The sequence below is a fragment of the Cicer arietinum genome, chromosome 6, assembly GCF_000331145.2.
Source record: "Cicer arietinum cultivar CDC Frontier isolate Library 1 chromosome 6, Cicar.CDCFrontier_v2.0, whole genome shotgun sequence".
Lineage (NCBI taxonomy): Eukaryota > Viridiplantae > Streptophyta > Magnoliopsida > Fabales > Fabaceae > Cicer > Cicer arietinum.
The window spans coordinates 143,913-169,935 of NC_021165.2; the positions used below are offsets into that span (position 1 = coordinate 143,913).

At 32.3% G+C, this 26,023-nt stretch overlaps 2 protein-coding genes across 3 annotated transcripts in view; both read right to left on the minus strand.

Annotated features, from left to right (window-relative positions):
- Positions 1-6,400: 6,400 nt before the first annotated feature.
- Positions 6,401-11,868, minus strand: LOC101489759 (FACT complex subunit SPT16). Its single transcript, XM_004503033.4, has 2 exons — positions 11,444-11,868; positions 6,401-9,831 (listed from the first exon to the last, which is right to left on the minus strand). The coding sequence occupies exon 2, from the start codon at positions 9,817-9,819 to the stop codon at positions 6,616-6,618; it is 3,204 nt and encodes a 1,067-aa protein (XP_004503090.1). The 5' UTR covers positions 9,820-9,831; positions 11,444-11,868; the 3' UTR covers positions 6,401-6,615.
- A 4,386-nt stretch (positions 11,869-16,254) lies between these two features.
- LOC101490076 (UTP--glucose-1-phosphate uridylyltransferase-like) overlaps positions 16,255-26,023 on the minus strand; it is a 14,023-nt gene continuing 4,254 nt past the window's right edge. For both annotated transcript variants that reach the window (XM_027335587.2, XM_004503034.4), the window contains exons 9-21: positions 19,185-19,257; positions 19,018-19,075; positions 18,860-18,906; positions 18,705-18,770; positions 18,382-18,414; positions 18,202-18,254; positions 18,042-18,117; positions 17,847-17,903; positions 17,672-17,755; positions 17,482-17,580; positions 17,298-17,402; positions 16,786-16,857; positions 16,255-16,696 (exon numbers count right to left, since the gene is read on the minus strand). In XM_027335587.2, coding sequence (XP_027191388.1) covers positions 16,670-16,696; positions 16,786-16,857; positions 17,298-17,402; positions 17,482-17,580; positions 17,672-17,755; positions 17,847-17,903; positions 18,042-18,117; positions 18,202-18,254; positions 18,382-18,414; positions 18,705-18,770; positions 18,860-18,906; positions 19,018-19,075; positions 19,185-19,257 — 850 coding nt within the window. In that variant the 3' untranslated portion in view covers positions 16,255-16,669. The remainder of the gene's footprint in view (positions 16,697-16,785; positions 16,858-17,297; positions 17,403-17,481; positions 17,581-17,671; positions 17,756-17,846; positions 17,904-18,041; positions 18,118-18,201; positions 18,255-18,381; positions 18,415-18,704; positions 18,771-18,859; positions 18,907-19,017; positions 19,076-19,184; positions 19,258-26,023) is intronic.

Sequence of the window (26,023 nt, forward strand, 5' to 3'; positions counted from 1 at the left end):
TCTGTATTCGTTCTATTATCGGAGATTGTATTAATTTTAATTATTTATATAATTTAAACTTTTTACCTGTTAAACATATTGTCTATTATTTAAGTAAATATGTTTTTTATAATCCAAATTATTTATAGATTGAAGAGATTCATATATATATATATATATATATATAACAAAATTTTCTTTATAATCAGAGAAAAAAGAACAAAAAAAATTAACAAGCAATTATAATAAGTATAGAAGTATAGTGAAAGAGACCATATAATTATCATTAACGGGAGAGGTGGGAAAACAAATTGTTCAGTGTTGTTTAATGTAAGACTATAATAGGCCAACCAATATGCACAATGATTTCCTTCACGTTATGTATGGTTGAATTTGACATGTCAATTCCGCCGAGTCATCTTTCTGATTATACGAACTAAAATTGGAAAAATATGGTCATCCACTTGTTCTTGATAGAGCATATCTATCAAGACATTGGAGTCACTCTCGACCACTAGATTTGTAATCTTCTCTTGCCAAGCTAACTGCAACCCATACAACATTGTCTACATCTCAATAGTGAGAACAATGGATGTAGAGCTCTTGTAAGTACCATCACTATTAAGCTTGATTCAATTGCTATCTGATCGACTCCAATAGACATGCATGATTTATGGTCTCAATATATGTACATTCTTCTTCACACAGTTTCCATTCTCGATCTCCCACAAGATGCAATATTGTTTTAGTTGGGTTATTAAGTCATTGAAAGTTTTCTTCAAAAATTGTTTTGTTTCTCCATTTCCACATGTACCAACATCATATCATAAATATGGATTGTCATTGAGTTCTCTAATACTATGAAATATTATTTCTAAGATTGTAAGATATCCAATATTGACAAGAAAAATAGTATAAAATAGTAGGCTTAATTGCAGTTTTAGTCCCCCCTATTTTAGCTGAATCGCGAAAGTAGTCTCCACATTTTGTTTCTCTCCAGTTTTGGTCCTTCAAATAGAATTTTGGTCCAAAGCTTGATGAAATAATAATAATAATAATAATAATAATAATAATAATAACAATAACAATAACAATAATAATAATAATAATAACAATAACAATAACAATAATAATAATAATAATAATAATAATAATAACAATAATAATAATAATAATAACAATAACAATAACAATAATAATAATAATAATAATAATAATAATAATAATAATAATAATAATAATAATAATAATAAATCTCTTTCTCTCCTTCTTCCTTACACTTATATCCTCTACCCTTTTTACAGTTAGTTCAAAACAATATTAATTTTTTAACAGAGATAGTTTAATTGAATAAAAAAAGGGGAAAATGTTAAATTTTATATATGGAAAAATATCAATGACTAAAATTAATAACTGAAAATTTAAAAAAATCAAAATTTGAAAGAATTTTTTAAAGGGACTAAAATTTGAAAGTTGATATATTTAGAGTGACTAAAAACATATTTAGTTATATTTAATATATCTATTTTTCAAATTATCATAAAATTTTAAAATCATTTAATACTTTATTAAATAACTTCAAATGACTTATAATAAATTTATAAAAATATGCAAACTGTGTTCCTTTCTTATCTAACTAATTCTTCTATATCTCATTTTATAAAAAATTCTGAAAAAGACATATCTCATCTCATAATAAGGGTGGGCCCATAACCCGTGCAGGTAGGGTCACCTCACAGAGCTTCAAAATTTTAAGAATTCCAAAATATTTATTATATATTGTCGATGTTTATAAGCTATTAGATGATTTGTAATGATTCAATGACATAATACAATGTTTTCATACATGCGGTCCTCAGATAGATTCCCACATTTGCCAAATTGTTTAAGGCAAACAATAAAAAAGAAAAAGATCATATAATGAATAATTACATAAAGTTCCAAATAATTGTTTTAACAGCCATAATATGAAAATAGCTAGTAGCATAAGTGGATTCTATTGTCATCAGAATCACCATTACACACAACTTAATTTAAATTTTATAGGGACAACTTTTCAATTTCTTCTATTGGTAAATTCAGCTCCATTATTTCTCCATTTGTCACAAAGTCTCTTCCTTTATGCACATTATGAATTCCAGAAGCAATTGAAGTAAGAAATGAGCAACAATTGAAGTTCATACCTTCATATGAGTATCTACAAATTGATCCCATATTTCCTGTATCAAAATTATAAGCAACAACAACTCCTGGAAATTGCAAATATATGGTTTGTGCTTGTTCACTATAAGCAATAGGTGCAATTTTATAAGGCTCACATTCAAATAATGTGTCACAAAAATTTTGATGCTTAGAAACAAAGTTTTCATGCATGACACTATGGACTAATCTCCATCTAAACTTTTTTGAATCATAAAAGGACCCAAGATTATCATCATTCTCCTTAAGAAGCTCCCAAATGTGAAAACCATCCAAATCAATGTAACAATAGTAAACACATTCACTTGATTCACACAAACATCGGCGATACGTCATCGTTGATTGCCAAGACCAATCTTCAAAAAAATTTGGAAGTTCAATTAGTTCACAATTGTTTTTTTGGACTTTATACACCAACAAGTATCCACCTATTTCCCAATGGATTGCACCATTTGAGTAAAGAGGGTGTGTGGATAGTTCTTTAAACTCAAATTGTGGCAAAGAAGGTAAACTTAAATTGATGTGGTGATGTACCTTCCATTTGTTAGTGTGAGAAGAGAAAATATGAAATTTTAGTCCATTGAATTTGGAAGAATCTACTTCAATAATCACAATCTCAAATTGGTAATTATCATTAGAGGCTAAACCAACTCTAATAACATGCCCTTGGATACAAGGTTGAAGGATCATAATAGAGTGTTTTGTGAGGAGATTGAAAACATAGTAACATGATTGTTCCTCACTATAACTTGACAAGAGAATTAAGCCATTGGAAGAAGCAATTGTTTGCACAAAATTTTCAATAAAGAAGCTTAAGGAACGGTTAAGAAAAGCTCCAATTTTTTCATCCTTATCAACATCTAAAAACAAAAACTGAGATGACCCATTTTCAAATTGATAGTGGCAAACAAGACCCACAAGGCTATCTTGAGAATTAGTGCAAAAAGTTTGAGAATTTTGATGCTCCATGTTTTTTTGAGAAGAAACAAATTTCAGTGCTTTTTTTAAGATATGTGAACGAGAGTGATGAATTTGGTTAATTGACTTGACTTTAGGATTGTGGAATTTTATTGGAAACGAAGGTTTCTAGGAAAGTGATGGATCCAATGGAAGTTTGAAAGAAAATTCTTGTGGTTTTTTTGGTGGATGAAATTTTCAAGTAATTAATTATTAGAAGGAGGTTTCGCAGAAATTACATAGAAAGAAAGTAACACTAGAAATGTATATAACATTTAAAGACAGTCAAGGAATTAATGCTGAATTTGAAGAGAGAATGGGAGAAGACTTCATACTGTTTGAGTTTTTCTCCTCCTTGCCCCACAAGTAATCTGTTTTTTTTTTTTTTTGTTAAGAAAATACTTTTAATGCAAAGAGTATAAATATTTGAATATATATAATTTCATTAATATTGAGTTTCAATTTTAGAGATAAATATATCTAATGATTTAGAAAGGGACTTATGCTCCTTTGGTATATTTTTTTAGATTCTTTTTTTTTTTTAAATAGTTGTAACAAATTGATGATCAATTTTTAAAAAGTGATTATTTTGCAACAAGATTCTAAGACCAAACAGACTTAACCTAACTTTTTTCAAAAGATTTTGGAATTTGTGTGATGTGAAATATTTCATATGACAAGGGGTTTGACTTGAACAAGGTCAATTTCCTTCTCAGTTAAATAATGTTAACATTGTCATAACATTTATCAAGTTAATAGAAATTATTTTATTGAATATACATCATTCATTAATTGAGAAATGAAACATGGACCTATTTATAATAGTAGCTATGTAACAGAAAATAACAAAAAAGTTTGAAAGGCTACCAATAAAATAGCTATAACACCCATAAATAAATGCCTAATAAAACTAACTAATATAAAATTAACATCCCCCTTAAGATGGAGAATGTATGTTAAGAATTTTTAGCTTATTAAGAATTGAATTGAATGCTAAGGTTCAAGTGACTTAGTAAAGAAATATGCCAACATATTTGATGAAAAGATGGGCAAGAGTTTGAACAATCCAGTTTGCAGTTTTTCACGAACAATGTGACAATCAATTTCTATATGTTTTGTTCTCTCATGAAATGTTGGATTTTATGCAATGTTCTTGGATGATTGATTATTGCAATAAAAAGTTGTAGGGCTAGAAAAATCTGTGTTTAATTATTGCAAAAGAAATGTTATCCATTGTGTTTCACTAGTTGTTGATGTTAATGCTTTATACTCCGCTTCTGAATATGAATGGGATACAATTATTTGTTTCTTAGACCTCCAAGAAATCAATGATGATCCAAGAAATATACATAATTCAATTACAGACCTTCTTGTTTATACGCAGTTTGTCCATTTAGAATCGCTAAATGCTCGCAGTTAAAGTTTGGACGCTGATGAGTAAAATAATCCTTGGGTTGGTGCAGTTTTTATGTATTTGATGATCCTCATAGAAGCCATGTAATGGTCTTCAGTAGGTGATTTCATAAATTGGCTAAGTTGCTGCACGGCGAAAGTGATATTAGGTCGTGTGTTGGTCAAGTAGATAAGATGCCCAATAATTCTTTTAAAAGAGGTTGGGTCATGAGACTGTACCTTTGAGTTGTAAAGTAAATGTTGTGGTTATATTAGATACAAGATCCATCATCAAAATCTAGATTTTTACCATATTAAAATTGTCATTAAGGCCCTTTAAAAAACAGGTCAGTGTAGATCACCTCTAACACTTAAAAAGAACACTCCATTCATAAGAATTAGAGCAAGAACAATCAATGACGGGTCGTAAAACATTCCTTCCAAAGAATACTCCATTCAATAAAGAAATCATAGATTGATTTGTCACTCTATTTAACAGAGTGTAAATCTTGAAGAAGGTCGGAAAAACGAAAATGGTCTCATTTAGAAAATCAATTTTGTAGATGATCTCATAATTTTTTTAAATTCTCAATGTGTATAGTACTTTGAGCAATAGAAGGAGAGAGAGTAAAGTAATCCAAGAAATTACCATCATACTGCAGTGCTCCCAAGCTTCAAATAACGCATCGGTAGCTTGTCTTTGATGAATTTCGTTTTGTTCTTTGAGATCAACGCACATTTCAGCAAACGACTCCAGTTATAATATTTAGGCTCTTGTAAATTTTGATTTATGAGCAATGCGCCCATATTTTCTCCATGATGAAGGTAATACGGCGATGTTGGATTTCATGGTTCATCTTGAGAACTAGTTGTAGAGGTTGAGTATGAAAGAAACAGAAAGGCGGGAACATAGAAAAAAAAACGATGAAGCCTTTTTGTTGTGTTTGAAATTTTAGGATTTTGACGAAATTGGATTTGGATTTGAAGGTAGAACAGAAAAATAAAACTTTAATACCACAATGGAGATTGTTTTACTGAATATACACCTTCATTACTTGAGAAATGAATACAACATAAAACTATTTATAATAGCGTCCCTATACCAAAAAATAATAAAAAAGTTTGAAAGGCAACCAATAAAATAGCTATAATAAACTATAAATAAAGGCCTAATAAAACTAACTAATGAAAACTAACACAAATCATTTTCTCACCTGGAAAGACAAAGAGAGTCTTGTCGTTAGTCATCATTAAAGTTCAAACGATTTTTGCACATTGAGCCACGATAAATCGTCTCTTATGGTGATACCATGGAAATGGCATAAGTTTGTTACTGGAAAAAATAGTTACAAAACCAGCCTTTGAAGTTAAACTTCAATTTTTGCTTATTTGTCACATTCTTCTGTACTTGTTCTATAATTGGGCTTTATACTAAGATACAAAGGTTATTTCTACTCATTAAATCCTTTTGATGCCAAATGATATAAAAGCATCAGAAGATGCCTTATAAAATCAGAGTAAAAATACATTGGTAATCAAGGATAATGAAGTCGCCGTAAATCCAAACACGAGTAGTTGAATAATACGCTCAATCGTGTTAAGTGCACCACTTTTATCATTCAAAACATGTCATGGTGAATTATAAGGTATCCAAATCCAGTGTAACACCAACGGATAAGAACCTATGCAAAATCTTTTAGAAACTTAAAACAAGATACAAAAAAAGCTTTTTAGGAAGATACAAATTGTTTAAAACACTTTTAAAACTTCGGTATAAAGAAATTTATCCAAAATAATGTTTCCCGCTTCATCCTTCTACTATATTGTGGTAGAGAAAACACATAATAACCAAAAGAGAGATCGAAACAGGAAGGAAATAAAAACAGTGGCAATTCTTAAAAAGATGATAACCAGCTAAACATTGAAAACATACATTGGAGCCAAGCCAAGGATTCCCGTCCTAGTGGCTGAAATATATTAAGTGATGAGGAACCTAAGATACAATCATATGACAACTCATCCAGACACAGGCTGCAACCAGCAGCAACGATACTTTAACAATAAAATGACTAAAAACAAAACCATAATCTATCTTAACTTAGGCCGCTTTGGCATGCTACTACTTAGACTGGCTCGTGACTTACCAAAGGCCGCTTTAGCCTTCCTTCTTTTCCTATCTTCTTCACTGTCAGACTCGTTCCCTTTCTCCCTATCCGCATTGCTTGCTTCCCTCTCCAGTTCTTCCCATGTCTTTCCCTTCTCTTCCTCTGAATCCTCCTCAGAATCTTCCTCCTCCTCATCCTCCTCAGATTCAACAAGTGATTCACTGTCAGAAGCCTCCTCTTCAGAATCTGATTCAGGTTCCACATCGGACGGTTCGTAACCTTTATCAGATTCCTCGGAGTTATCAGATTCTGAATCAGTAGCTTCCAAATTCAGAAACTCCCAGCCTCCACCTTCAATGAAGCTTTGAGGGTCATCTGTGATTGTCTTCAGGATCTGACGCCAGTTCAGATTCAGCCTGCTTTCATAATATTTGATGTCTGTTGTGTCCAGCCACTCCTTGATGCCATCAAGTGATGTAGAAGGGATAGAATCAATCCTGAGGACATCCCGCTTGAAGTCCTTAAATACAATTGTCATATCAAAGTTCTTCTGCCCAAGGCCAACCCTCTCAAGATTCACAATCTCAATCTCGCTTAGGGTGACAACAAGGAAAGGAGTCTCTATCAGTTCAACAAGGCATGCTGAAGTAGGTACAATAAATACTGAAGATTTATGAGGTACCCCAGGGAAGCCAAGTTCTCTAAGAGGTTGATCAAACTCCAAGTCAAGGCCATTGAATTGGGGTTGTCCCCAGAGATCATTTACCCGATTCACAAAGCTTTGAAATTCTACATTAATCTTGTTCTTCCTCTCTCTTTCTCTTTGTTCTTCTTCAAGCTCATCAGGATCATAAGCTGACCTCTTCCCACCTCCAACATTCTGGACCATGTCCATTACTTCAACATAAAACTGAACATCCTTGGTCTTTTTATTTCCTACCATAATATGGTTGTGCAGATGAAAGTGCAGGAGGGTAATCATTTCATTTTCTGCTGGCTGGAAAAATGCATGTTTAATATTGGCAAACATTATATCCCCACGCTCATCTTGCCTGGTGGTAGAATAACGAAATCCATTCACATGAGCCTCAAGAGTGCCTGGTATCTTCCTTCCACGCCCACCAAAAGCAGGGCGGATCCAAAGGTCAGATAATCTTATTGGCTTAAACCTGTTGTTGGCAAGCTGCAGTTTCTCCTGGGTAACCAAAGTTGCTCTCTCAGCTCTCTCAGACTCCCTTGCTACAACTTGTCGCCTGAGTGTTTTGATGGATTGAACAACCTCACTTATGTGCCTTGGATCCTTGGAGCGGAATGAAGCTTCCTTCAAATATATAGATCCTTGGAACTTCATTGAGTTTGAATCGTGAGGACTGAAAGGGGTCCCCGGAACATTAAAAATAATTCTTATATAGCAATTGCGATTGGTGTCCTGCTGGCTGGTAACAGTTCGAACGAAAGCCACATGGAAAGGAACCATACTTCCATTAATTGGCAAGAGAATTGATTCATTCTTTTGATCAATCTGAATCATCATCTCTCTGGGAGGGGGAAGGTCATTTATGTTCTTGTAAGCAACCAGTTCTGCAGAAGTCCTGACAGAGGAACGATTGTCTCCTGCCTCATTACCACCACCGGCAAGTCTCCTAGCAGTTTCTTCATTTTTCTGACGAGCAAGTTCTGCCTGATGCTGTCTTCGTAGTTCCTCTTTTGAAATCTCGTGATTGTCTGACCTTAGAGTTGTCTTAGACATCAAGGGCTCTGCACCACTGGGAACAGCCTTTGAAGTAGGCTTTTCCTCTTCCTCATCCTCATTGAAAGAATAAGCCACATCTTTCAAAGCTTTGGAGCCTATCGAAGTCACAACATCTGTCTTGTCTTTGTTGATGATGATTGTGTCGGCAAGCAAGAGAGAGAAGACCTTGTTCTTCGACTTACTGTTCTCACAATGCAAATTCTGGAATCCAAGTGACACATTGAATACCATGCCTTCTTTAACTATCTGATCATTCTTAGCATTAATATTCAAACCTGACTCTCGAAATTCAATACCAATACCTGTCCCAGCGGATTTTGTCAAGCAGGAAACCATGTCAGGAGCATCCTTTTCCACAACAGAAACTGCAGCTAGATATGCAGCACTCAACTTGTTTCCGGGCTTTAAAGAACCAATAACAGCCTCTTGGGCTTTTAGAAGAACCTCATAAGCCTTACTTTGAATAGGGTCTGCATCAATCAAGAAGGTCCTAGCTATATTTGAGCAGTAACTCTTATACCTGGCTCCAACAGCACATATAATCACACTGGCAGAGTCATAGTAAAGTGCTTCATCGTTGCTGACAGCACTAGGCCTAAGATCAAACTTCCCTCCACTCTGAAAAATTGGTGGGTAACAAATGTCAACATTATCTGCCTTCAGTTTACAGTTGACTTTTGCAGGGTCCAGTATAACTTTCTCAGTCTCCTCCATCAACGTAGAATGTAAGATTTTCTTCTCTTCATCAATAACATTCTCAAGCTTTGTAACTACAAAGTTTTTCATCACACTGCCTGTGAGGTATGCTGCTCTCTTAATGTATGTAATCTCTTCATTACTTTTTGCAGCAAACAATGCCGAAAACCCATTTGCCACATCACTCAGACGGAATTTTGAATTTTTTAGTTTTTCAGCCCACAAATCAAGCAATCTCCCTTCAGGTTCCTCTCTAGCAATGTGTCCAACAGTGGAAGAATCATGGCCATCAGACTTTGACTGAGCACGGATGGCACGGATAATAGCATCCATAGAAGAAGCTCCATCGTCATTTTTAGGCTTGACATGTAATATAATTTCCACACCAACTGACTCTCTGGCAGGTTTTTTGACAGATTCAAGAATAGATGCCTTCTTTTGGCTGCACAAGACATGAATCTGCTTCTTTGTAAAGACCATTATTGTCTCTGGGAACTCAAATCCAAGCAGCCACAAGAACAGAGCAGTAGATTTAAGGTATCTTAAATCTTCTGAAGGTGGAGGACATGCAACAGCAATTGCATCAGAAGAACCCCAGAGATCTGTTCTGCGATCATCCCAATGTGAATAGAACGCCTTCAGTCTGGTTTGAAATGTATTCAGATCAATAGAGTAGGCTGATCCAGCAGCACTAGCTTTTCCATTAGCTGCTTGTGTACCGTTTCGATGATCTGCCATGGTCCACTATTTCTGGAGAAAAAAGAACAAAGGACAAAAAACATGGATAAGAAACTAGAAGAACAATTATAGATGCAAACTCCATTTTAGTCTCCTTGGGGAACAGATACTGGATGAGTAACAGATAAAAATACGATGATCCAGTACACCGAGGATTAAAATGAACGGACATATTTAATATTTATATTTGGTTTATCAATAAAGTAATTGCAATTGATTGAATTATTGTTTAACTTTTGCATTCATCCCCGATATTTAAGCCTCAAAATTAAACTGAAGAAATTTTACACTATAAATAAAAAGAACAGGCAAAAAGTAGAAAATGAGCTGAAATCTCAAATACACAGTGTCACAATGACCCAGGAGAATCCAAAGAGGCAAGCAAAAAAGCTCCTAAACAGTGTTGTATGTAGAAAAGTAAAGATAGCAAATGAATGTGTACAGTACTACAGTGCACACTTCAAAAAAATGCACAATTTTAATAGAAGAAACTGTATATTATTTACTGGAAATGGTTGAGCAGTAAGCTCTTACAATGGTGGAAAACAGAAAATAAAATGCATAAGCCAGAGTTCTTTGAAGTTTGAACTCCTAACCAGAGAATTTATTCTCCTAACTGTTTCTCTAACAACTTTATGAATGCCCTCTCTAACTTCCCCTCCCTCCTGCTTATAGCATAAACTCCGTAAAATTCAGGGAGGTTACTAACTGAATTTTGTTCCTTCCCTTTCTACGCTCTTCAAGAAGTTGGACCTAAAGATATTAGTCAAATCTGGATCACTCGTATCTTGTGGTGAATGATTCTAGCAAATAGTACCTTTCAGTCAACCAGTCTTTGGAATGCTTCAGCTCAGTGAAACAATAACAGAATTTTCAATACGTTTAGAAACTCAACACAACTAGTTAGAAATAGTAGTCCAAAACAATGAACCAGCTTCCTATTCCAAACCTATATTCACCCAGGAACAAAAAAACAACTTTTATCAATTATGCATATACACTCTCCAAGCCCCTATATAAATCAAACGGGTTTCAAAACTAGCAAGCTCATTGCCTAATACACTTTGCCAAAGCACAGTGAGAACCCTGATTCTATATAATTTTACAAAGTCATCACACAAATTCAAATTTTCATGACCAAATGCATGAAGAAGGCATATTTAACAGCAATTAAAAAAAAAAATCAAAGTGCAAATTTATAAGAAACGATAAAAAAAAACCTGGAAACGCAATCACAAACTTTTGTCCACTAATTCGGCCAATAACTCACAATTACTACTATCATCAATTATAAAAACATTATAACCCTAAAATACTCCTCGCACGAAATCTAGGGTTTTCCAGTTGCGCAAAATACTCAGTACTAAAACAACGCCGTTTTCCACCACAACACACCACTTTCACGGAGGGGTGAATTTCCACCGTACCGGATTTAACATCATCGCATCTTCGTTTGCAATTAGGTTACAGTAAATACGCACGAAATTTCCAAAACATCAAAATCGACAACCGATTACTCGAGAGAAAAAAAAAGGCAAAAACAAAAAAAAAAAACGAGAAATTCGATTCGTCGTTACAGAAAGTTTGAGAATATGGTAAAGAAGAAGACGAAGGAAAAAAAAACCTGTGAGTGAGTAACGATGGAAGGGTTTAGTCGGAAACGGTGCTTGTCGATTGTGTGCGATTGGAGAAATTGGTTGTAAGCAGCAAGTGATTGTTGAGCTTAAGAAGAAGATTTGTGTGCCCTAATTGGGTGAGTGAGGATGGGAAAAAGATAGGGCAACGGAATGGTGAAATTTGCGAGTAGGGTTTTGAAAGAGCGTGTATAGTGTTGTTGTGTGGAATGGAAGGTAGAAAGATGAAGAGAAAACGGTGAAGAGGAAGTGTTTGAGAGTTTTGGAAAAGAGAGAAATTAGGGTTCATGTGCTGCTTGTTGTCGATGGTTCATTTTTTATTTTTTAACTCAAATCCAAAGAGGGATTTCGTCTCACATGAACAAAAATAGATGTATATATAATTGGAATTGGAAAATAGGGAAAATGCGCCAAAGTACCGCGGGCAAAATATGAGCCCTAAGTTTGTGTCATCTTTTCCTTACAAGTATACTACAACTATTTTTTCTTTTTTTTACTAACTACTACTAAATAATTTGGTGTTACTCTCCGATGTAGTTTTCCGTATGTTTTCAAATAAGATTATTATTGGAGGAAAATTATAGAGATACAAAAAATTGAATATGAATACAAGTGTGTATGGAATACGAATACACAAATATATAATTTTTTTTTTGTAAAATTTAGGATAATATAAATTAGATATGTATATTAAAAAATTATATACAAGTAGAATATTTGTAAATAAAGAGTCATTTATCATTTCTTTGTTAATATATATAACTATAATTCTTGTCAAAAAAATATATAATATATATAACAATAATAATCAAATTTTCCAAATACTTTAAAAACATTTTTAATTGTCTTTCATCACCATTAGCATCATCCATAAAAACAATTTTTAAATTTGATTCATCATGAGACAATTTTATATTCAATATCAATTTGAAGTAGATCATATACATTAATGTCTTGTAAAAATGTATCCTTTTTTTATTCCTTTCATCTTTTCTAGCTTATGTATATTGTGGGTATCCGTGAAATATCTCAAAGTATCTAATAAAGAAAATTTAAAAAATCAAAATAATAGTTCATATATTTCTAGAATACGTATGTTATTATCCGTGAAATATCAATATTCAATACATATTTGACACGAGTACGTCTCTAATTTTAAAATATTTAGACTGTATAGCTTTTATTTCATATGTTCTTGAATCCTTTCGAGTTTCACAACTCTATGTGATCTTGTTATTTGTAGATATTTTACCACTATGTGAATGTGGTTCTAGAGAATCTTGTGAAGTAATGACTTGTTTAGTTCATAAATTTCTTAAGTTGAGGACCGATTTTTCTTTGGTTAGATGTTATTTTAGCACTATTGTATTTTATTACGAATATGTCTCATGAATAATTTATTGAAAACTTATTAGTTGATTAAAAGATGATTATTTACGAGTGATTTAATTAAAAGAAAAATGTGTATTTTATTAAGAAAATGTCTCTTGAATATTTTCCTAACAAAAATGTGAAGAAAATTATAATAAACTAAACATAACTTATTTTACAAATTACACACGAGACACATATTTGTTATTCATGCATATGCATGTAGTACAAATAAATTATTTGGAACGTGAGCAAGAAAACTGTACAGAAAATCATCACAACTAATTATAATTTATACGTGGGACAAATGCCCCAAATTAGTGAGTTAAAAAATGATTTTTCACATGTTAGATTGCAAAAATGCTAATTTGATTAAAACGGGTCTATTAAACATCTTAGAGGTAAAAGTCTATGAAACATTATAATACATTAACTATAATTTATTAATTAAATCATACACCAAACAAATGTTTATCGTTGATGTATAAAAAAATGCGTAAGAGATTACTGTATAATAATTATATTTTACTATACAAACGTACACGAGATAAATATTTATCACTAATTAAATAGTTAAAAAATTATTAATCATAAGACAATAAATTAAAAGATAAAATATCGCATTAATACCCCCAGCATCCGTTTTCAAAGCTTCATTTTAAGTCATCCATTTGTGACTTTAACTTTGTTTTATGTTTTAATTATATTAGACTAATAAGTTTTACTTACCTATAATTAATCCATTTAGTTTATATTTCCAAAGTTGATCATTTTTTCATTTTATTTTAAGTTTTATTTTGCATTCACTGGTTCAAGACAAATAACATTTTTATGACTTACTAAGTAGTACGTAGTACTTAGGATACCAAAATTGAAATGATTGATGTAATTTTTGCTAAAAATTAGGTTTCTAACAATAAAAACTGCGCCAAAGTACCGCGGGCAAAATATGAGCCCTAAGTTTGTGTCATCTTTTCCTTACAAGTATACTACAACTATTTTTTCTTTTTTTTACTAACTACTACTAAATAATTTGGTGTTACTCTCCGATGTAGTTTTCCGTATGTTTTCAAATAAGATTATTATTGGAGGAAAATTATAGAGATACAAAAAATTGAATATGAATACAAGTGTGTATGGAATACGAATACACAAATATATAATTTTTTTTTTGTAAAATTTAGGATAATATAAATTAGATATGTATATTAAAAAATTATATACAAGTAGAATATTTGTAAATAAAGAGTCATTTATCATTTCTTTGTTAATATATATAACTATAATTCTTGTCAAAAAAATATATAATATATATAACAATAATAATCAAATTTTCCAAATACTTTAAAAACATTTTTAATTGTCTTTCATCACCATTAGCATCATCCATAAAAACAATTTTTAAATTTGATTCATCATGAGACAATTTTATATTCAATATCAATTTGAAGTAGATCATATACATTAATGTCTTGTAAAAATGTATCCTTTTTTTATTCCTTTCATCTTTTCTAGCTTATGTATATTGTGGGTATCCGTGAAATATCTCAAAGTATCTAATAAAGAAAATTTAAAAAATCAAAATAATAGTTCATATATTTCTAGAATACGTATGTTATTATCCGTGAAATATCAATATTCAATACATATTTGACACGAGTACGTCTCTAATTTTAAAATATTTAGACTGTATAGCTTTTATTTCATATGTTCTTGAATCCTTTCGAGTTTCACAACTCTATGTGATCTTGTTATTTGTAGATATTTTACCACTATGTGAATGTGGTTCTAGAGAATCTTGTGAAGTAATGACTTGTTTAGTTCATAAATTTCTTAAGTTGAGGACCGATTTTTCTTTGGTTAGATGTTATTTTAGCACTATTGTATTTTATTACGAATATGTCTCATGAATAATTTATTGAAAACTTATTAGTTGATTAAAAGATGATTATTTACGAGTGATTTAATTAAAAGAAAAATGTGTATTTTATTAAGAAAATGTCTCTTGAATATTTTCCTAACAAAAATGTGAAGAAAATTATAATAAACTAAACATAACTTATTTTACAAATTACACACGAGACACATATTTGTTATTCATGCATATGCATGTAGTACAAATAAATTATTTGGAACGTGAGCAAGAAAACTGTACAGAAAATCATCACAACTAATTATAATTTATACGTGGGACAAATGCCCCAAATTAGTGAGTTAAAAAATGATTTTTCACATGTTAGATTGCAAAAATGCTAATTTGATTAAAACGGGTCTATTAAACATCTTAGAGGTAAAAGTCTATGAAACATTATAATACATTAACTATAATTTATTAATTAAATCATACACCAAACAAATGTTTATCGTTGATGTATAAAAAAATGCGTAAGAGATTACTGTATAATAATTATATTTTACTATACAAACGTACACGAGATAAATATTTATCACTAATTAAATAGTTAAAAAATTATTAATCATAAGACAATAAATTAAAAGATAAAATATCGCATTAATACCCCCAGCATCCGTTTTCAAAGCTTCATTTTAAGTCATCCATTTGTGACTTTAACTTTGTTTTATGTTTTAATTATATTAGACTAATAAGTTTTACTTACCTATAATTAATCCATTTAGTTTATATTTCCAAAGTTGATCATTTTTTCATTTTATTTTAAGTTTTATTTTGCATTCACTGGTTCAAGACAAATAACATTTTTATGACTTACTAAGTAGTACGTAGTACTTAGGATACCAAAATTGAAATGATTGATGTAATTTTTGCTAAAAATTAGGTTTCTAACAATAAAAACTTTATATTTTTTTCTTATGGTTTAGCCGTTCTTTATTATTAATATGTTAGTTTTATCATCTAAGTCAGACAAATAAAATAACTAACGTGTTCTTCATAAAATGATATTTTTATTCGACTTTAAATAGTGAATTTATTGTTTTGCATTAGTAATTTTTTTTCAATAAGATTATGAAACTTTGAGTCAAAAAAATAGGACTATAAAACTATCTTTTGAAAATAAATATTCTTCCCACTATTTTTTGAAGTGAAGTATATAATTTTCATATCAACTAAGTTTGTTTTAATAGGATTTTGTAAACTACTTTTAGATTTATAAACAACTATTTCAATCAACTGCAAAAAAAAAAAGACTTTCGTCGACTATGATGGTAAATATAACATACTAAAGTTTAATAAATCAAAAGACCAATAGATAGTGTTAGATGCGTGTGACTTCGATCTTTTATATTTATTTTAATCTAAAATTTTCATTATTGTATTTTTCTCTAAAAATTAATATTTATTTGTATTAAGTTAAAGCTCCGTGCAAATACACATGTATTTAGCTATTTTATCTAGAATAAAATCAAAATAAACAAAGGGAAAAAGAGAGACAGTGAGAACTAACACCAGCTATACTAGGTGTAAAACTCATGTTTTTCTTTCTTTAAATGGTATAAGATCACACTTTACTTCTTATGTAATTCATGTGTAAATTACACATGAAGATAATCCATTCTCTCAATTTACTTATTTGAAACTTCAGGCTAACCACCCAAAAAGAAAACCGATAAATCACACGCCATTCTGCAAAATGGCGTAAACGCTTATAATAAGATTAGGGGATAGAACATATGATGCCCTTGAGTCATTGTCAAATGCTCAAAACAAAATTACTGAATAACCAGCAAAGCTCTGAATTCAGACATTTCAATAAAAACACAGCCGTTTTATTTTCTCCCCCATCAAACTTGCAAGTAATACACAACTTACAGAAAAAGACTGTCAAGATTGTACACACATACATTTCAAACCTCATTCATCAGCTTCCTCATAGGTCCTCAGGGCCACTAATTTCCTACAAATGGCAATTCAAGCTTTAGGCCTACATAGAATAATAACCTAAAGAAGATCATGCAGGCAAGGAACATGTGTATGATCAAATACCTTGTTTACCAGCACAGTTCCCTCAGGTATTTCCAGCTTTACACCAGATTTTGCAACAATACTTACTTTTCCCTGTTAAGGCGCCAGTAAGATAGCATAATAAGATTTTTATTTTTTCGAATTCTCAAGGGTATAAAAGGACGTAGGCAGGGAATATAAATTACATCCAGAGAGAACATAAAACAGCAACCTCAACAAATGTACATGGTCAATTTGGAAATCAACAAGATTATTATTGTATGTTTCGTTGCTGGCATTCTTATAGTTTGTTTGGTTTCCAATTGGCAAGGTCCAAACAGAAATCAAAACATGTTATTAGTTTACTTGCAATAATCATAACAGAAGAAAGATTCAAAAGAGAGAATCTATGACTACTAGTAATTGAATTTTAAAACAGTAACAAGAAGCACTTCTTTGACCCCTGGAGTAACCAAAGTCATATTTATACTAAAAATTAAACAAAACACTGAAGAACAAAAGAACCAGACATAAGTAACGATCAAATCCAAAACCTTAAGGGTAACACCAGCTCCAAACCATACATCGCCTGTCACTTTTAGACTGTCAAGCTCAACAATACTGGGGATTGACTTGAACCTGCTCAAGAAGTTGCTAACCTGTGAAGAGAGAGTCAAAATCAAACTATATTCATCATCCATGATCCAACAGAAAGTAAGCAGAAACACATATCTTAACCTTCTTAAATTCCGGTCCTAATTCAATAGAAGGGTTTTCAGGATTTGCCCTAGCTTGGTTCCTAACAACAAATCCATCTTGTAAAGTGTAAAGGTCTGACTGCAAGACAGGACAACTAATTGTATTAAACAAAATATTTGAATCAAATGACAAATAAGTTCTCATGACTTTAACCAGAAAAGCTTATAACCTGAACAAGAAGCAAATCCGAAGTTGCCTTCACTGGAAGGAAGCGGGATCGAGGAACATTAATTCCAATAGCCTTATCAAAGAACTGTTACAAGATATATGATATTAAGAACACTAGGACAAAATTTTCAGCATAACATGTTCGTAACCTTAACATCTCAATAAACATTCAGTACCCTAATTGCTGCACCAGCTGCAGTTTCCAGCTGAAGAACTTTTACTCCATCAACTTCCTAAAATCCACAAATTGTCAGCAATTTCCATCTTAATGTCAAAGAGTTCAGCAACTAACCAATATAGCACCCCCTGTCAAAGAAAAAACAAAAGAAAAGATGAGCTATCGCCTGTCTATTGGAAATGACTGTATTCACCTTCGGATTGGGAATAATCTCCATCTTCAGAGCATCAGCCTCAACAAGCCTTTTAACTGCTTTTAAGTTAACCCATCTGTAAATCATATATTGTCAATAGTCAGTACACCAACTGTGAATACAATCTATAACAATCAGGGAACAAACCAGAAAAACTTACAAGTTGTTTGTGTTGAAAATTTTGAACTTCTCAATCGATTTAAATTCACTGACCTGCAAGAAAAAATTGAATGATCAAATTATAAATTTTTCCAACATATTTGCTAAATATTTTCCATCTTCATTTACAAGAGTGTTCCAGCGATCAACGAAAGAATACAAGACAAGTTTCGGGGCTTACATGTTCATCTGGGACTTGGGCAATTTCCAGGAGCTGCATTAAACAATAAAAGATAATGTCACTTATTATCAATACCTTGAGATTCTAATTGATAATACCTTTCTTAATTTTCTTTTAAGGTGAAGAAAAAGAGGGAGGGAGCAAGATAGTTATTGAACTCTTGATATATATATATTTTTCTTCTGGAATAAAAACTGTATAGAAAATTCACAACATTGAAGCAAGTTAAAAAGAGGGAATTCAGACTTTAACTACAATCAGATTACTGATATAATCATATAAATCTTGGTTGAGAAGAAACGAATTGAGAGATAGACACGTGCCTGAACCCTTCCTTCATAAGAAATCAGAGTGCCGCCTTTCACATCAGCCAATGTCTTGGGAGTCACCTGCATTACAAGCACTAAGAAAAAAAAATTAATATTATGTAGGTCTCAATCTAAAAGGCAGTTTCTTGATAACAACCATCTGTATTTACCTCCATACAGTATTCATTCTTGTTCTGGATCAAATGATTTAAGATTTCTTAATCAGACAGTTAAGGATAACAAGAGATACTCTTTTCATGTATAAATAACTAGCAATGTAAACAACAACAAATAATAGAAAATTAGTGAAAACATAAAAGAAGGATACTCAAGTCAACTACAGCACCCAAGTTATCTGAATTGGCAACGAACACATACTCCTTACCCTACAAGAGAACAAAAAAGGAAAAGGAAAGAGAAAAAATAGTGATGGATTTAATTTTTTTAAATAAAAGACAAAGTTCAACTAGAAATAAAACGAGTTCTGATGTCAACCTGTGATAATAGTGTATCAAGCTTTCCACTGTTCTTTAGTGATGGGAAGACATCTCCATGGCCAGGAGGGTACCTACGCATGAAGGAATTACTCATAATGAACACATAACAATTCCTAGGCTAAACAACAACAACAAAGCAAGGGCCACCGCTTCCAACGCAACAATAATATGATAGTTTATACTTTCTAGCTCACTACTTTTTTGTGAAGGAAAGCAGCCAAGTTCATGAGGCAATGTGCAATGTATGCCACATTTACAGTACACCATCAACAGCTCACTCTTTGAGGAAAATATTTCACGACCAGCAGCTCCTTTTTAACAACATTAAGTATTTGGCTTCTACTTGGTGTAAAGCCCGTGTCTATTTACAAGGGCTTCTCTTCGATAAATGTTAAGAGATTGGGTAGCTTTCCTTCATTGATGTTTTCATGTTCCCTTTGTCCTCTTTTCATTTCTTATTTTGTTAGGAGGATCTATAATCCTTCTAAATCTTTGTAATCATATTCTCATCATCTTAACGAGTTTATAATGCAAACACACAGAGACTTAACATCCATTGACACTAGGGGCACCTTTTATCATACTTACGACCTTCAATAACTTTTATTGACAAATAAATGGTGAATTTTCCCGTTGTTGGATTAAATGATCTCATGAAATAGATCAAGTATATAAATTTTTATAAATTCATAAACAAATTAATACTCCGCCGGACCATTTCATTTTAACATATAAAATGGTATTTAAAATATAAATATATGTGTGTGCATATATATGTATATATTAATAAGTTATATACCTCTGAATGGGCAAAGTCTACCGTGTACTAACAATATAAGTTGTGTATATGTGATTTACAATTTGTGACAATTCTCACATCGAAATATTACCCAAAGACAAGCTCTATCTAGCATGTCAACGATGAAATTTATTTCTTTGTCACCAATAGTAAGCTTTTTCACAACTGTGATTTCTTTTATTAATCAGGTCAGAAAAAAATTGTATCTTAGAGCTAACATGGTTTATTTTGTTTTCTGTTAACTTAGTTTTTTCATGAGTGTGTCATAATTTTCTCTTTTTTGTGAGTAGTAAAAAGTTGGTGGTTATCGTAAAGAATATATTCTCGATTTTTGTTATTTACTTTTATTCATTGTTTAAATGTTGAATTTGATTGATAATTATTGAATGTTTTAGTCCAAAAGAGGAAAATAGAAATAACTTTTGTATTGATCAAATAAGCAAGATGATTACAATAGTAAAAATAATGAAACTTATATACCCAAATTAGAACAACTAATTTCTAAATAAGATAATTAACTTGTAACTAACACCTAACTAAAGTAACTAGCTTGTAATTAATTTTACCTTTCTAATATCCCCGCAAGCTAGGAGGTGTTCGCGACACTTCTAGCTTGGGATGAATAACACAATATTGTAAACAAACAACGAAATACAATCAGAAACGCCGAAATACATGGATTTAGAAATGCTAAAATAAATTGGCTAAAATATGTTTAGAAGATTTATTGTTCATTTGATATAAGAACAAGAAAAATTAGAATGCAATTTTTCTTCTTCTCTAGTGTTTTTTTGAAAAATCTCATGCGCAACTCCTTAGTTATTAAACCTTCTAAATGAGAATCAAATTACGGATTTTTTTTATAAACAAGAACAATCTTGTTCTGTTGTTGTTGGTATAAGTGTTGAATTTAGAGTTTACACTTTAAAGATCTTGGTTGCATTTTATTTTAATGCCAAATTGACTAAAGAAATAATTTTGCCACCAAATGTTGTTGGTGTTCTTGAGAAATCTTCAACAAATGCACTTGATTCCATCTTTTTCATATTTGACGAAAGTTGTTGATATTGAAACAAGGTTGATATTAAAGCATTGAAGAAGTCTTGTGTTTTGAAATAGTTTTGTTGGTAAACACGTTGCCCTCAATGTCCATCGATAATTTTAACTTGAAATTTGAGAGGTAAAGAGGGAAAAATGAAGAAAAAATGACAAAACACTAATTTTTTAATGGAGAAAAGAGAGAAAAATGAACAAATTGTTCAAGGATTAAATAGAAGAAAAAAAAAGATAAATCAATTAACCTTTAATGAAAATTTTCTCAAGAAAAATTTGAGAAAGAAAAATAATGAAATAATTAGCTCTCTTAAACCATAATAAAATATATGCAAAATGTTGATATCAAGTCATGGAAGAGAGGAAAATAGAGATAACTTTTATATTGATCAAATGAGAAAGATGATTACATAGTAGGTAAAATGAAACTAATATGAACAACTAATTTCTAACTAAGATAACTAACTTGTAACTAACACCTAACTAAAGTAACTAGCTTGTAATAAATTTTACATGTCTAATGGAATGGATTCAGCCATGGAAGAGATTTGGGATACAAAGGAGAAAGGTGTCTGCAGAAGGGAAGGGGGAGAGCGGGGTGGGAATCGCATGTGGAAGGTCTACATTGAGATCTGGTAAAATGATTTAATCGAATGGTACACAAAGTGGTGCATCATACAACACTTAACTTACTGTTGCATATTAGACATAGCCCCTATGAATGTCGAAATTATTATTTAAAATTTGATATACATGATGGTATCACGTGATTCATTGGTAGGGATGGTTCTGAATTCTATAAAAATATCAATTACGCAATGTAATAGGCCCCATAAGCTTGAGGAATACATATCACATGGGGTTTAAGTTTAGGACACTAGTTAAATGCTTACTTTAACATATAAGTTGATTGGTTAGAGAATGCTTATACACCCCTCTTAGCCACTTGAAAGTTGAACAGAAATATTTTTTAAGTATTTGATTGAACATTTTATTCATAGGCAGAAACAGTTGTCATGATTCATCTTGAGGCATGAGCTATGTCTATTTTCTGGAGAAACACTTTTAGAATAATTGTGTTCCCACCCAAACAATCACGAGTTAAGCCACAATTTATAATAACAACCAGAGCACCGGGAAAACAAAAAACACAGATCTAACAATTGGGCATGCTATTGGCCAATATATATAGTAAAGAATCAGCATTGAAGAAATTTGAGCTTTCATAATGTTACTTTTAAGTATTTGTCTCAAAGTGAAGTTCAAATTTAAGTAAAGTTCAAATTTCAGCTTGGTAAAGAAATTTGAGCTTGGTAACATGATCCATAATGGCATGGTAATGCAGAGCCCAAACATTTAGATATATATGTCTTGGATTACCCATCTACTATAGTTTTGGGTCACCGCACAGACACGACCACTAGCACCTACAACAATGGCTCCCAAAAATAGGTGGAAAAGCTCCAGTTCTAGTATCTAAGAAGAAACCTGAGAAGGTTACAAACCCGTTGTTCGAGAAGCATCTGAAGCAATTTGGAATTGGAGGTGCATTGCCACCGAAGAGGGACTTGACCAGATTCGTGAAGTGACCAAAGACTGTTCAGATTCAGAGGAAGAAGAGGATTCTGAAGCAGAGGTTGAAGGTTCCACCAGCTTTGACCCAGTTCACAAAAACCCTCAACAAAAACCTGTTGGTAATGATGATGCCTTTAATGAAGAATTCATTGGAAATAATGAAGGCATTTATGAGAACTAGTGGTGTTGTGAATTGAAAAAATTGAGAAGTCTCACATTGGAGCACATACTAGTAGGGTATATAAGGTGGAGGTAATGAACTTGGGATGGGCCCCAAGGGGCACTCCAATTTTGTGAAGGAGGGAGAACGCAACCAAATTGACCACCACACGAGCGCCGCCGCCGTCCGTCCAGCTCGGCTTTGGCGTGTATTATTATTTTGCCTAAAAATTAATTAATCATTTTTTAATTAATTGATTGCTTGCGTTCGATCTCTAATTGAAACGTTAATTACGTAACTGCCATCCACCTAGTCATATCTGATCCAGTCTTCCTCAATGAATTCGTGTGTCTGTTTTTGCCTGGTCAAAACCCTAATCTTTGGTCTCACGTTTCTTTGTTGTCCGGTCAAAAGTCAGAGTCAATTTTCCTAAGTTTGGGGCGCACGAATTGGGGTCTTGGAGCGCACGCTTCTGAGAGCACTACTTGGAGCGCACGTTCTGGTGATCCATGGATCTCTCAGATCCAGTTGTGATTTTCCTCTATAAATAGAGGGTTCTCCCCAGTTGGAAAATCACACCAAAAGCACTCCGCATCTGAGGCTTTTCTCTCTTCTCCCCCTTCTTACTGCTTCATTTCTTTCTTCTCTTTCGAGTGGTCATTGTGCCATATTACGAGTGTCGGTCGCAAGACTGCCACATTACGAGTGTCAGTCGTAAGACTGCCATATTGAGGGTGTAATTCTAGAACGGTTTTCTACATTGCAGTAGAACTCTGAATACAGAGTATCTGGGTTGTTTTATCATGTGGACTTCGTGGTTGATAGTGTGCCTTGCACAATTTTGGGCAATGCTTCGAAACGTCTTAAAGAGAGCGATCTAGTCCGCGACTCAACCCAGTAATACTTTCGGTGACATAAATTGTTTTCAAAGGTTTTCAATTTTCAAAAACAACAAAACCTAGCAACATGCTCGTTCAAGATACTTCTGAAGGACAGACCTGAAGATAAGGCAGAGAAGAAGGAGAGGCTTTTGAAAAGGGCTCAAACAGAGGCTGAGGGCAAAACAATTGAAACCAAGAAGTCTATTAACGTGAGGTATGGTCTCAATCACGTTACCTACCTCATCGAGCAGAATAAGGCACAACTTGTTGTAATTGCTCATGGTGTGGACCCAATCGAATTGGTTCTGGCTTCCAACATTGTGCAGGAAGATTCCATACTTTATTGTAAAGGGAAAAACAATGCGGAATATATTTCCATTGTAAATGGCCAAATAGAAAATACAATTTCACGTATCAAAAATAATTGACAGAAAATTAAATATGAGACAAACACAATTTTAACGTGGAAAACTTCCCTCAAATTGAAAGAATGTAAAACCTTCCAATGTAATAATTAATTGTTACACCAGAGTCTTCCTAATAACACTAGGAAACATCAATCATGTTTGAACCATACAAGCTTGAGCTCATACAACCTTTTCTTCAATTTACACACAAGTTGCTCTTTACTTTGACTTTGAAATCATCTGGTTGCTCCATTTAGATCTCTTCCTCCAAATCGCCACGAAGGAATGCTGTTTTCACATCAAGTTGTTCAACTTCTAGGTTTAAACTAGCTGCTAACCCAAGTTCAACTCGGATAGAGGACATCTTTACCACAGGTGAAAAAATTTCATCAAAGTCAATACCTTTTCGCTGATTAAAACATTTCACAATCAATCTTGCTTTGTATCTTGGTTGAGAACTATTCTCTTATGTCTTTATCTTGTATAACCATTTGTTTTTGATATGAGACACCCGAATCAATAATCTAAGTTGAATCCTGACATGCAAGGTTTATGGAATTATCATCACAAACAATGTAGGCATTATTAACAGGTACAACTCATGTTGTATCTTTATAACAAAAATTTCTCTTTGCCTTCATCTTTTTCCTTTGATTGATCCATCTTAAGGAACTTGTAATCTCTTTTAACGTGACCCATTTTGCCACAATGATGACATATCACATCTTTTCTAGTCATCGACTTGCTACGACTTTCAGAGTTGTCGCGTCTATGGAAATTTCTGGATTGACTTCTCCCCTGTGACTCTATAAATATTGCTTCTGACTTTGAGGAACCAACCAAACCACGCTCCTTTCTTCGAGCTTCTTCATTCAACATACTCTCTTTAATTGTTGACATTTTCAACTTTCCACTTGGAGCTGAATTGAAAGTCCGTCACAACAAGGACTTCTCAATTATCAGGCAAGGAACTCAACAATAACAAAGCTTACAACTCATCATCTAATTTAATTTATTTGTCCACTGATTCACTGCATTTTGAAAAATATTGAATTTCCATCTTTGTATTTCATATTCACCAGCTTCCGAATCAAGAATGTTTTATTTTGCACATTCTTTCGTTCACACAACTCTTTTAATTTTTTCCACATCTTGTTAACATCTATTTCAGTTTCAACATGTGGATATACATTCAGATCCAACAACCACTGTCTGATCAACGTCACTGCCTTTCTATTCATCTTCTACCCGTCAGCGTCAGATTTATCTGGGTTTAGCAGTGTCACCCTCAATAAGATTATACAAATCTTTACTGTATAACATGTCTTCCATGAGAGTCTTCTAAAGTGTATAATTAAAAGAGTTGAATTTAATCGGACCTTTATTTTCCTCATGCAAATAAATGGCCAAATAAAAAATACAGAGAAAAATAATTGGCAGAAAATTAAATATGAGACAAACACACTTTTAATGTGGAAAACTTCCCTCAAATTGAGAGAATAAAAACCACTAGTCCAGGTGATCAAAATTGTAGATCAAAGGAAATAAGTTTGCTGCACACACATGTTACCACCACCAGAACCAAACCTTTTTTTTCTCTTCTTCTTTTACTGTTTTTTCATTTTATTATTGTATTAGGGATTCAAGTCCCTTTTCTTTCTCACATGGGCCAAGCCCATTTAAACTTTTTTTTTTTCTTTTTGTGTTTCACTACACATGTTACCACCACCAGAACCAAACCTTTTTTTTCTCTTCTTCTTTTACTGTTTTTTCATTTTATTATTGTATTAGGGATTCAAGTCCCTTTTCTTTCTCACATGGGCCAAGCCCATTTAAACGTTTTTTTTTTCTTTTTGTGTTTCAATAATAATAATAATAATAATAATAATAATAATAATAATAATAATAATAATAATAATAATAATAATAATAATAATAATAATAATAATAATAATAATAATA

Bases quoted from the DNA above. Each gene is read 5' to 3' on its own strand.
- LOC101489759 (XM_004503033.4), bottom strand. From the start codon at position 9,819: ATGGCAGATCATCGAAACGGTACACAAGCAGCTAATGGAAAAGCTAGT.